This window comes from Poecilia mexicana, unplaced genomic scaffold (assembly GCF_051168715.1).
Source record: "Poecilia mexicana isolate PSO_F unplaced genomic scaffold, ASM5116871v1 scaffold_17, whole genome shotgun sequence".
NCBI lineage: Eukaryota > Metazoa > Chordata > Actinopteri > Cyprinodontiformes > Poeciliidae > Poecilia > Poecilia mexicana.
Window position 1 is genome coordinate 16,036,364 of NW_028263386.1, and position 13,637 is coordinate 16,050,000.

At 38.6% G+C, this 13,637-nt stretch overlaps 1 protein-coding gene across 4 annotated transcripts in view; it reads right to left on the reverse strand.

Annotated features, from left to right (window-relative positions):
- Positions 1 to 482: 482 nt before the first annotated feature.
- tnn (tenascin N) overlaps positions 483 to 13,637 on the reverse strand; it is a 40,096-nt gene continuing 26,941 nt past the window's right edge. For 3 of the 4 annotated variants that reach the window (XM_015000145.2, XM_088014991.1, XM_088014990.1), the window contains 9 exons: positions 12,886 to 13,149; positions 11,989 to 12,252; positions 6,940 to 7,070; positions 5,628 to 5,766; positions 5,386 to 5,537; positions 4,276 to 4,372; positions 3,981 to 4,145; positions 3,342 to 3,505; positions 483 to 1,782 (listed from right to left, as the gene is read on the reverse strand). In XM_015000145.2, the coding sequence (XP_014855631.2) occupies positions 1,630 to 1,782; positions 3,342 to 3,505; positions 3,981 to 4,145; positions 4,276 to 4,372; positions 5,386 to 5,537; positions 5,628 to 5,766; positions 6,940 to 7,070; positions 11,989 to 12,252; positions 12,886 to 13,149 (1,529 nt within the window). In that variant the 3' untranslated portion in view covers positions 483 to 1,629. The remainder of the gene's footprint in view (positions 1,783 to 3,341; positions 3,506 to 3,980; positions 4,146 to 4,275; positions 4,373 to 5,385; positions 5,538 to 5,627; positions 5,767 to 6,939; positions 7,071 to 11,988; positions 12,253 to 12,885; positions 13,150 to 13,637) is intronic. The other variant, XM_088014992.1, reaches the window with a different exon arrangement.

Here is a 13,637-nt window from a genome sequence, read left to right on the forward strand (position 1 = left end):
AGACTTTTAGAGCAACCATGTATCGACCGCAGCGCTCAATATTTCTTCAGTGAATCTGTTCAGGACAGTTGATGGTAAAGATTTACCCGTTTGCTGAATGCAGCTAACCGACAACTGGATGTGTTTAACTTAGCCAGTTATTTAGTTGAGAGTATGGATAACGCAGAGTGGATTGCACTTCTATAGTTAGACAGCAGTTACAGTTGTGATCCTTGGCATAAAAGAAAAAAAACGGAGCTTTCCAAGGGTTTGGATTTGTCCCACAGCAAAATAAAATAATGACAAATGGATCCATCTCCGATTTAAAACACACACACAGCTCACTGGAGATAAGAAGCGAAAAATGAATCAAAGCTGTGTTAACTAGTTTCCTCTAGGACTACTCCTGAGCCTTTGCCCCACATCCAAACCTTACAGAGGAGCTGTAACTACACCACACAACATAAGACTAAAAAAAGATGGAGAAAAAAAAGGTCAAGGGACTCATTAAAACAGATTTATTTTGTGACACTACAGTGAAAAAGAATGAATAATGTCAGTTTGAAAACATAATTAGTAAGGAAAATATTATTAATCAGGATCAAATGTTCAATAATTCTAATTAGTTACAAAATTTTAAAATGAAAAGCTTTGCAGCATCAAAAAAAAAAAAAAAAAATCCTATAAAGTTCAGCAACTTCAAATCCATTCTGGCAGATTGGCTGAAAAGCTGATTTATGTGCTCTACGTCCTTGTCACATAAACTGTGTTTGTGATAAAAGTGTTAAGAAAATCTAATTAAGCAGAGTAGGAGCCAGCGCAACATTAATAGCATATGTCAGCTTTCCAGATTAAAAACGGGAGTTTGGTAATTCGGTTTTCGAGAGCGGCACAAACAAATGTCATTGTTATTGACGTTTGATGGGGACACGTCACATTGATTGATACGAGCTGTCCCCCGTCATATGAATGTAAAGCAGGAGCAATTTGGATTTTCGAGGCTGCAATCAGTTGTTATTTTCTGGCCTGTGTCATACCGCCTTATGTGATGTGACAGTGTTGGATGCACAGTGGCAGCATAATCAATAGAGTAAGGGCACATGCTTCAGCAGCTGACAAATGAGCCATTCATTAAACACACAAGCAACGCTGCTTATTTGGATGCTGGATATTTGAATTATATCCCAGAGGATGTAATTCAAATTGGAACGTAGCTGTGACTCTAAAACAGGGTTAAGATTAATATAATAATAGGAGATAAAATAAAAACTTTATTTGGCATTATATTTTTTTCAGGTTTTTAGTCAGGTTGTCTAAAAAAACAGCAAAACATGATTGTCTACAAATGCATGTTCTTCCACGTAGCATGCAACTTCATTCAACCGAGTTTCTTGTTGACCAGTTTTTCCCCCACAATCACACTAAACCGGGGCTTTCTGATTTGTTTACAAACAAAAACAAAGTTACTGCGGGTTATTTTCGGTTGCTTTGGTCATGCTCGTCTTTCTCCAAAAATTATACAATATTTGAAGCACACATGTCTGCAAAATCCTTGTGTGATCTATCTACATTTGTACAGAAACACCAAAATCTAGTGTGATCAAAGGTTGATGGTGCCGACTGCTTCTGTTGCAGTTTTTGGCCGCTTTCCTATTTGTTGTAGCCGTTTGAGACTCTACTTTTTCCCTCCCTGGCCATCAACGATCGCCTCTTTCTGCTGGACAACGCTCCCACCGGTCGGATCTTCATCTCTGTGAAGTCCAGGGATGTTAGATGTCCTTTCCATGGCTCCCAGTTGACTCCCTAACAGCAAAACAGCAGATCAGGAGCACAGTGAGCAGAGGGGGGTGAGAGAGGCAACAGAATTGTGAAGAAGGCAAGATAGAGACAGATTCAGGGCCACAGAAAAAGGAAGTGGCATGACAGACAAGCAGAATAAAAGAAAGTAATAAATACCGGCCTCAGGGTCCATATTATGTGAGTACAAACCTGTTTTGACTGTTATTGCATTTTGGCAGCAAACACTGGAGTTGAGATCTGCAGCAAAAATGCTACGAATAGAATCTTGACAAGAGCAAAGAAATCCCCTGGCTTTTTCTGAAGTGTCCGTCTCTCTAAGACATAATAACTGCTGTTTTTTTTATTTTTTACTGCCTATCAGACTACCGACACACACTACTGGTTTAAAGCTGGCTCTTGAAATGTGTTTTCTTATCGTTGGATGATGGATTTTAGTCATTTTGGCTGTTCCCCAGCATTACAGAAACCAAGCAATAAGCAAAGGGCTGGGAGCAAGTTGTCCTAATTTCTAAAGAAATATCCTCATGCTGAGTAATTTTCTTCTGTCTTTAATTAAGCATGGCTGTAAGAGATCCTACATAACCATGATATGTTTTCTAATAGTTGTGTTACGGTATACTTTTAGAAACTGCAGCAGAGGAAACAGATATTTTTGTGACAAAAGTTGCATGTAAAATGTAAGTCTTCTGTAGAAAACGACCAGAAATATACAGTTCTCCCAGTGGTTATCGCCTCTCCTAATGAAGATGTGAAGATATGTAAAAAAGTAATCAAATATGTTTTTTTTAATATTCCAGTAGCATAAAATCACAACAAAAATATTGTGCGTGCAAAGATGGAGAGTTAATAAATCTTCCACATGCTGCATGTTGGTCAGGATATATGAAGTTCCGTTGACAAAGAATGCTTATAAAATACCAGATAATCCCTCTGATTAAATGCGCTAAAATTAAAAGTAGAATTGTTTTCTAAAAATGCATTATGAGTTTATGCTTAAGGGTTATTTTAGGACCTTTCACAAATCTTTACTGGGGAGGGTGCAAATAATTGTAAAAGAAGATTTGAATAACAGGAAATTGTAAAACCTTTAAAACTCTCAACAAGATTTTCAATAACTTCTAATAACATTATTTATCGTTACAATTACTAATATTTCTGGGAATTGGTGATGTTGCTTTTGTCTGACTTTGACTGACAGCTAATGTACTCAAGAACATAATAAATGGAATGAAAGGGGTTCAAAAATAATTAGAAATTAAAAATAAGGCAAAGGAAAACGGCAAGGTGACAAAATCAGACTTAAAAAAGTGTATTGTGCTCTAAAACCTCATCTAAAATTACCAAAAAAAAGAAAAAAAAAAGTAATTTCTTCCCCTTTAATAGTGTGACCACTTCTACCTAAATGCTGTTTTTGCAAAGAAATGCTACGTTTATCTTGCAACTATGTATATTTACTTCACCGAGGCACACTGAACACTGACCTGACTCGTCGGCCAGACTCGTTTTGAAAAGCATTCAGCAAGCCAGGTAATAAAGGCAAAGTGTCCTCCTTGTTCACTCACCACACTGTGTGTGTTGTCTCCCCATTTACCATTAAGGTTGGCCAAGTGACAGTTTGCATACCACCAAGCTCCTTGGTGGGTCCTGGCACAGTTAGTTAACGCAAGATCATTATCTGAGTCCATGGTGGTCCAGGGCCGGCCTTGATGGTAGGTCATGGCGTCACCTGGAAGTCATCAGTAAAAACAAGATTTCTGTAAATACTTCGCATTGGCTTGTACTCATCTGCCCAGGTATTCTGAGTCATGTGTTTAGAAGCAGAGGGATTTATAAAAGTAGAGAGGACTCAGGTAGACGCTGCCTCAGCAAACTCTGGGTTATATGCACACTGTGTCTCATTTTGTGTTTCTGGATTTGACTACTACATGTTTTAAAAAACCCTTTCTCTTTAAATATTCTGTCTGGCTTACTGTAACCTTTTGAAGCAAAAATCTCACACGTTGCTAAAGTGTGTTTACATAATGGTTGGTGTGCACAGGGTTTCAAACCCCTCAATTACTGCCCCCATCTGTCTTGTTTCTAAATCTGCCATCACATTCTCAGTATGCATCACTGTATGTGGGTGTTAAAAAAAAATTATAATTTATGAAAGCAGTGCTTCCAGCTCTCACATACACAGACTTTTACATGCCGAGACCCACCTGCTGTCCCTCTGTATTTGCCGATGGTGAGCTTGAATCTCTGTCTGACCGGAGCGATCTTAAAGTTGTCGTAAACGGCGTACGCTCTATCTGAGCCCAGGCCCAAGTCGAACCTGATCTCATACTGCGTGGGAGTGTTGGTTAGCTCGTGTATCTTATCCAAACCTGTGACGGCGAATAAACAGATGCAGAAATTGAAGGGAGTACATGATGCACAATTACAGCTCATATGAGCGTGTTTTATAGTCTGCAGATAGAGCTCTACCCCACAAAACAGGAACACCAAGTCGCTCACCAATCCAGAACTCCTCTGTCAGGTTGCCAAAGCCTGCTATGTACTGCCTCCAGCGTCTCATGAAGTCCAGATTCCCAGTGTTACGCCGCTGAAGCACCTGAAAGCATCAGGAACAAATTTTTACTTACAGATGTTGGATTAGAAATATGTAAAAAGAAGTTCATGAGTAGAAGCTCATGTTCAAATAGGCGTAAAACTTGTCGATATTTTTATGTATTGGAAAGTGGTGAAGAAGTATTTGCCCGTTTACATGTTTTATTGGTTTTTGTATTCTTTTTGTCACACTTAAAGGTTTAGATCAAGGAAAAGCTGATCCAATTCATCAAACTACCACCATCATTTTTGAATGTAGGCGTCATATATAGCGTTGCCAAACATAATGAATTGAACACCTTCCATTCCAGTCCAGTCCACAGAATATTTTCCCGAAAGTCTTATGGCTCATCAAGATGATTTATGCAGTTTATGAGACAGGTCTTTCTGTTCTGTTTGATGAGCTACGGTTTAAGTGTTATGCTCTGTCTTAACACTCCCATGGTCTCAGCACGACTCTCAGGAGGAGTGTGGCAAATTTCATGGTTGGACAACGGTGAAGCAGGGAGGATGTCCTGTCAGACTGTTAGTTTCCAAAGCCACACACACACACACACACACACACACACACACACACACACACACACACACACACACGCACACACACACATACAAAAAGGGGACCCACAAAAACCACACAGGGTAAAAAAAAAAGGTTGTGGGGTCAAAGGTTAAATCTTGGACACCTCTCCTCCTGCTCTGACCTTGGTGTTGCTCTGGGTTCTTTTGTAATCTGCTGTAAAAGTTGTGGATGTGTTGCTTCTGAGATGCTTTCAGCCAAATTCTTGTTATCAGGCTTGTTTGATTTGTTACTTTTGCAAGTGAAATTCAACAAAATGTTGGTTCTAATACCTATCCTATTTACTCACCTTATCTTTGTCTAATAAAAAAATAGCCTGATGATTTGAAACCTTTAAGTGTGACAAAAAGGCAAGAACAGAAGTTTGCTTTTTCACAGAACTGCATTATATAATGCAAATTCTACATAATTTGAGAAGTCAGTCAAAAATAATATACCAGCCAACCGCCTCCGTCGGTGGTCATGTCACAGTAAACCTGTATTGGCTTGGATTGGTTATTATTAATGTAGACAGTATAGACACCATTGTTTTTATTGCCGTTCTTCATTATTTGTCCACAGTCCATAGGGAAGGGGTACAGCAGAGCAACTAATAACAACAAAGGGAAGGAAAGTCATATTAAAAAATAGAATACAATGACAAATAGCAGAAAGTTGTTTTTAGTTGAAGAATGCTGACCTGTTTTGAAGAAGGTCTCCACCACCTTACTCCTTTTGCTGCCTCTAAAGGCATAAATGGTGACAATGTACCTCTTTCCCCTCTCCAGCTTGGACGCAGCGAAGCGTCTCTTGCTGGAGGCGAGCGTATTTTCAATAGTCTGGTAAAATAAGATAAAAAAAACAACATGTTTTTACAATATGTACAATGATAATTATCTTCATAAGCTTATCATCAGGTCAAGTGATGGTTTAGATTAAATTAATTTTCATTCATTTTTTTGCAATCTATTCATCCTTGATTTGTTTTTTTCTGTGACCACAAGAGGTCAGCGTTTCAAAGCACTTAAATTCAATGTCACAGCTTTTACAAAAGGAGGAATCAGTTATGGGTTATAAAAGATTAGAAAAAGATGTGGAATGTTCTCCAGACTCCGCTTTCAAGCAAGCTATTGATTTGGACCGCCACACACGTTCATTAAAAGTTGTGCTTTTTGAGCGTTCACAGTTTTATCGACATTTGAGACCAAGGGAAGAGTGGAGCCACTTGCACAGAATGCAAGTGGCATGGGGTCCGATGTGAAGTTTACACAGCCAGTGATAATTTAGGAAGCCATGCCATCTGCTGGTGTTGAGCTATTCTCTAAAGTTCAAAGTCGGTGCAAAGCCCTTGAAACTTCAGAGCACCTAATGCTTGACTCTGCTGACAAGCTGTACAGACAAACTGGCATATACTTCTGCTTAAAGTAGCAGAAAATAGTTGAAAGACCCTGGTATCACTGTGCTGGATTAGCCAGCAAAGTTGAGCAACCTGAATCCAATTGACAATCTGTGGGGAACGGCCAAGAGGAAGACGAGAGACACCAGAACCAACAATGCAGACGGTGTGACCCAGGCGTCCTCGTCATCATTCAGATAACCCCACAGGCTGATCTTCTCTATCACACACCGCAGTGATGCAGCAGTTCATGCAAAAGGATCCTTGATCAAGTATTGGCATATATAGCATAGCACATCGCCAAACTTCCTGTGCTTTTTTTTGGATTAGTTTTATATAATATTCTTATTTTCTGAGAAATGAATTTTAATTTTTGTCAACTATAAAACATTAAAATGCCCTTTAAAATGGCAGAAATTAACATTTGGAATACATGACTGTGTTTAATGAATCAAAATAAGACACAAATTGAATTACTGAAACACAATTTTCAATTCCCTAAGTTATCGAGACACACCTGCACCCTAAAGTGAAATGATCTGCACTTATAAGTCACTTTTAAAGACGTGTACCCATTTAGTTGAGAAAACGCAAAACAAACCATGCAGCCGAGTACCTGTAATTTTCCTTCTTCGTCTCTAATAGTGAGGACATAACCATTGATGTCGGCCAGAGGAGGAACCCATGTCAAGGAAACTGAATCCTGCGTCACATCTGAAGCCTTTAGGTCCTTAGGGGAGTCGATTTCTGTAGGCATGCATGTAAATCAGATAGGATCACAGCAAAGAAACATTATCTTATTCTTTCACATGTATGATAATATTTTGTGCTGCATCCATTCAAGTGAATTCTCCGTAGACTATAACTCCCAAGAAGATACTCTTTACTTTTGATTAGTTCCATTGTTTTAAATTTTACTAGTGTTTGTCTTTAGATCTAAAGCTCTTTATGATAAGCTATCATTACTCTTTTCATAAGTCTAAAGTGGGTTTCGTGTGACTTTCAGGTCTTGAAGTGCCTCAGAAGCATGTGGCATCTGCCAGCTCAGTTTTAGTTTGCAGATAAGCTGGCAGGTTTGCTTGCTCTTATTGAAATGCTTTGAAAATGTTATTTGAAACACATGCTGCAATATTGTGTTTGATACAAGGAGGCGAGGCGAGCTAAAGCAGCGGGGGCTTTAACCTCCCATGGATCAAAATATTAAAGAAAGCGACGCCATAAGGCCCAGAATCGTCACAGACAAATCAGCAGTTTCACTTCAGAAACATTCAAAGTTCAAGTTAATTTCTGTACAAAAAATACATTTAAAAGGTTATGTAGAATGTCAAAGAGTGAAAAGTGAGAAATAGCATCATTGATAACACAGGTGGTGAACAACATTCTCCTTTAAAAAAAACAAACAAAAAAAAAACCCTTATGTTTAAAGGAGTTCTTTAAAATTTGATTGGTGCTTTTACTCAGCACATCCCTTTATGCAACCCAGACGATTTTCGACGCAACAGCAGCTTTTATGTTTGAAGTCAGCGCCACGCTGGTCTCAAGCCACTGATGGAGTCTGACTATTTATGATGAAATGTTTATCATCTAAAACGCTGCCATTTACTGCCTAATTGAAAAAGAGTTAGCTTTCACTTAAAGCTCCCCAGAGATTTTACAGATCATCTGGCGAATACAAAGATGGCCCTGTTGCCAGCCGCTCACATGTGCAGCCTCTTTTTATGCCGAATTATGAGACGTAACCAGTGACTTGGCTTCGTCTGTGGGAATTATTTCTCGGTTGAAAGGGAGGCTTTGTTCACTTGTGTTCCGCAATTTAGAAGTTCACTACATCACAGTTCATAAAGGGCCTATAAAGAGTTACGTACCCTTTTGTTTATGGAAGGCCCTAGCAAAGACCAAGTAATCTGACAGCCTCTCTTGTTCTGTCTGAACAGGTGAAATCAGATGTTTACGTGCGTTGTATAAGAAAAAAAGAAACTCATAGGCCAGTTGGGATTACTAAATGATGACATCATGGCTTTGTTTGGTTAACACCAAGTATTTCAGGTAGATCTGTAGACCTACCTGACAAAATCAATCAGAGATATTTTGGTGACCTTTGATGTTTTGTGATGTGCTAAAATGTTATGCATGAGTTGCTCTCTACAGCTGCCTTCAGCTGCTTTTGGGTCCAGGACGCTGCTGTAAACGGGATTTTAGGATTCAGTCTGTCTTTCGTGGTGAATTACACCATGAAAACTATAAAAATGAAAATAAATAAACGATGCTGAATGATCCATATGTTCAGGAAGGATGTTGGTTTGGACTCCCAGATAAGAGAATGCTTTGATGCGAATTATGTCCATCAAGCACAGAATAAAAGGAAAATATGTGGAAGGGAGCTGGTAAGAGTGTCATTATTTACAGTCAAAAGATTCCTTTACCAAACTTGGGATGAAAGTCCACTCACCAAGAAAGAAGCCATAACAACCTAGCGGTGGCCAAGTCCAGTCCTCGAGAGCCACCATCCTGCAAGTTTTAGAAGTATCCTTACTCCAACAGACCGGGATCAGCTCTACAAAGGCCTGATAACGAGCCATTCATTTGATTCAGGTGTGTTGAAGCAGGGATGCATCTGAAAGTTGCAGGATGGTGGCTCTCGAGGACTGGACTTGGCCACCCCTGGTATGACGATTTCGGTAGTAAGAAGAAGCTGTGCGAGTGTTTTGCTTCACAAACTAGATGGCATCATAAAGAAAGACCATTGTGTGAAAATATTAAAAGGAATGTCACGACACCAGCAAGGAAGTTGAACATTGGATTTTCTGAAGGTAAATCCATTGCACATTGTAGTGCATACTGTACTACAAAGTGCATTAAAGATAAAAAAAAAAAAAGTAAAAGTTTTGGGGTGTCACCAAAACTCTTATGTCAATTAAAAGAAGATTTGTGGGCAGAGGTGAAAAAAAAAATATGCATGGATAAAACATGATATGAATATTACACAGATTCTTTCAGGAAAATGAGACCAATGGTCTGAAAAGACCGAAAGTAATTTAAACATCCTCTTTATCTGTAAGATTGTGCCTTTTCTGCCTCTCCACCTAAAATTTCTCCAACGAGATCGCCTCCTTTACTCTCTATGGAGTCATTGTTACCTGAAAATTAATGCCATATGTTCTTCACCTTGACCGGCTGGAAAATACTTTTTTTTTTTTAAGGTCCCACATTGAAATCTTTTTATTTTTTTAGTAACCGAAACAGCATAAAAATCTCTTTAAAACTGAGTATGTAACAACAGCTGGGACGCAGTGCTAAATGCAGCTTGAAAATTCCTGGTGAAACTCCCGGTTTCCAGTCAGAACAATTGGTTTTAGGGTGGAAATTTGGTTGGACATATTATGGGGAAAGAAAGGCATTAATCTGGCAGACCATTTCAAGAAATATTAAAATTATATCACCACTAAAAGCAAACTGCCTGTCTTTATCATATCAACCTGTCTCTGCTGCTGTTGGAATCTTCTGGGACATTTTGTCCTCCTTGATGGCCTGGACTATAGGCGGTGTGTAACTTTAGGTCTTAGACTTGTCAGCAAGTAAGAGGTCATCTCTGTGTTGCTGTTTTTTTTTTTTTTTTTTTTAAATCCGAGACTAAATTAATAAGTTTCTATTTCTCTGATGGCATTCTAAGGATCGACTGTCTTCTTAAGACTTTTTCCGACAACCTCTACCACCGAGAACAGAGATGGATCCAGCAGAAACTGACAGAGTGTGGACTAAATGGACTGTATTCGTCAGCTCTGGCAGGAATCATGACGTTCAGATAACTGAACTGATTTGGGGGAAGAGGAACATGGTAAAGTGACTGTACAGAGTGGCGATCATGTTCTTTAACTAAATGTAAAAGGTAATGAAATTTGGCTGAGATGTATCAAATAAATATTGCAATCTCTGTCGTCTGTTTGCACAACTCTTTCTGGAGCTCTTAAGAAAAATCATGAAAGAAAATCTTGGTTGCTGCTAAGACAGGGATTCATGAGGAAACAAAAAATAATAATTTCTCAAGCAAATCCTTTTAAATCTTTGCTTTTTATGAGAAAAAAAAAATCTCATCCAGAAGTGCTTCAATTTGAGTCGAGATGCAGAATATTTCAAATCACTGAAGCTAAAACGTTGCTGCCGTTTAAGACTGCTGAGAGTAGCGTTTAATCTGAGAGCCAAGTTTCTCCAGGTATCCTACCCTCCTCCTCTATCAAAAGCTATTCTGCGCCGGTGAGATGAAAGGTACTCCAGGGAATTCGAGTAAAAGTGGTAGTACACTCAAGTTGCAGATTAATGAATAAACTGCTGCTGACGTTATCTCAGAAGGTGCTAATGAGGAGGAAGTTGTGGCGTTCAGACTTGCTTCAGCCTTCTAAGGATGCTGCTGAAACAGACTTTGATGCCTCAAATGAGCATCCTTTTGAATAAAAGATTCTGGGATAAAGTTTTCTAACAAGTACAAAGAGCTCACTTCTCTGAGAACACAACAAGGGAGTCGTATCTTGACGTGTGTACCAAATAAAAGTAAGAACGATTCTAAGAGTTTCCCTTACATTGTGGCCGTGACAGGATGAAAGGAAATCACAGGCCTATCTTGGGACATGTGTATTACCCTTCTGATCCCGCATGGATCAGCTGAGGGAGACTTGAGCCAATTCATCAAGAAAATTAAATACAGAGGAATCCAAAATTGTTCAGACCCCTTGAATAGCTTTTTCATCTTTTTCCACAAAAAATTGTTTTGATAAATCCTTTTTTTTTTTTTTTGCTTTCGCTATCCTAATTTTGTTCCAACTCATTTTCTAAGAAGACTGTGGACATTGCTAAAAGGCTGTAGAGAGGCTGTATACCACTGAATGCAGAGCGGTTGTTCAGCCGAGCTAAAAATAGGTTTAATAAAAAACAAGTGCATGACCACAAGGTCCAAGAAAGCCGAGTGCAGTGACACATGTCCCAGAGGCTGCAGAAAGACTTAAGGCTGTGGGGCGTATTCATGTAGGAAGAGCAAAGACAAAGTCCACACCTAAACACAAGTGGGAATCTGAGATGAGACTTAAACATAGACGTTCCCAGAAACCGGTCATGCAGTCTGATTGAACTTTTGATATTTCCATAAAGTCTGAGATCACATGGACTGCCTACTTTGAGTAGGTGACTCAGAGTAATTGTCAGGGCTTTTATTTCGGTTTAAATATAGACCTTTCACTGTGCACCAAAACTTCAAGGGATATGAAGTCAAGGTCCTGGATAGAAGAGATATAAAAACACAAGTTGTGCATGAGGCTGAGCAGACGTTATCTCCGGAGGAGCCAGCTTTAAAGCTTGACTTAATTCATAGTTATGGTGACTATTTATTTTACTTATTTATTTTTTTGTACAGTTATGCTCGTCACGACTTAAAGAGGAAGTTGGAAAAAAATATATAGATGAATTCATAAAGGAGAACTATAAAATACTTTATGGACATTATAAATGGTTCGGTCAGTGATGCATTTTAAGGTCACACATTTCTCGAGTTTACAAGCGGGACACATGGTTGCCTGATTAACAGAAATGTAGTTGCAGGCCATTTGAATTCCTTAATGGTTCAAACAAGGACACAATCAAAGGGAAAATTGGTTTACCAAAGCCTGATATGCGACACCTGTTTCAGCTTGTATTGAAATTGTCCTGCTGGCTTTGTCTCCCCTCACAGCTTTGATGTAGACAGTGTAGATGAACGCAGGCCGTAAACCCGTCAGCACATAAGAGGCGCTATCAGGCCCCACAAGGATCTCTTTACTAGAGCCATCGTGGAAGGTGTAGGTAAGGATATAGCCATCTATTTCTGCTCGGACTGGATCCCAAGAAAGGATGAAGCTGGACTCGGTTTCGCCTCTGGCTATGAGGTTAGCTGGAGCATCCAGTTCTAGAGAAACATGTTAGTAGCTGATATTAAACAGACGTTTCTAAATAGCAAAATGCATGAAAGAGGCAGGTGGGAAAAATAAAACCGTTTCAAAGATCTCAATCCAACTGGGGAACAATATTCTTGAAAGTACATGTTGTAATTTATACATTCAATAAATTAGAATATACATTCTCATGAGGCTCATTTGTCAGATTAAAAGTACTTTCTGAAAATTATCACCTTTAAGCAGGTATTAAACATGTTCTTCATTAAGGCTACAGTTCTGCGTTAAATGTTTTTTTTTTTTTTTTTATTGGCCTGATGTAGTATTCTAACTTTAAATGTCATGTTTTCATTAGCTGCAAGCGGAAAATGATCATAATTAACCATTAACCAAGTAAAGGGTTTCAAACATCCATCTGTGTGTAATTAATCTATATAATGTGTTTCACTTGGTGATAAAGTTCCAGAAATAAATTGACTTTTTAATGATATTCTAATTTATTGAATAGGTTTTATCCATCATTCTGTTATCATCTCAGTTTTACCCTGTAAGAAAGAAAAAAAAGCTTGCAAATTTTAGAAATTAGCCACAAAGTCTTAAGATTATGAAGTGTCATGGTTCTAAACAAAGAGATGCAGATCTGAAACCTGTCTCAGCTTGTGTGGATATTGTCCTGCTGGTTTTGTCTCCCCTCGAGGCTTTGATGTAGACAGTGTAGAGGACTCCAGGCCTTAAACCAGTCAGCAAATAAGAGGTGCTGTCGGGGCCCAAAGGGATTTCTTTACTCGATCCATCAAGGAAGGTGTAGGTGAGGATGTACCCATCAATTTCTGCCTGGACTGGATCCCAGGAAAGGCTGAAGCTGGACTCGGTTTCATCGTAAGCTACGAGGTTAGCTGGGGCGTCCAGCTCTAAGGGAAGATGTTGGTAGTGGATTTAATGTACAGCTCTTTAAAGCAAACTACACAATAGTTCCTCATGTTTGGATGTTTTATATGTAGTTTGGACTTTAACCTGTGTATTTATGTTATGTGTTGTTTGGATGCAACATCATTGGAATTAAAACAAGACCAAACAAAAAAAAAAAAAGGATTATGTTCTAAAGTCAAAAAGTGGCTCAAGGATAACAGAGTCAATGTTTTAACTTGGTCATCACTTGCACCAGTTTGGTGATAAATCAGCTCCAATTACAGCAAATTATTGCAAGAAAATAAAGGAAGACTATGCAAAAACATTTAACCAACATCAAAATGCAGGCCATTCTGCTAACTACTAAGAAAATATATGTAAACTTCTAAATAAAAAAAAGTAAATTATTTAATTAATTAAATAAAAACTGCACTCAAAATTCTGGCATTTAGTAAGCAAAAATAATTTTGTTAATCAAAGCTGACTTAAA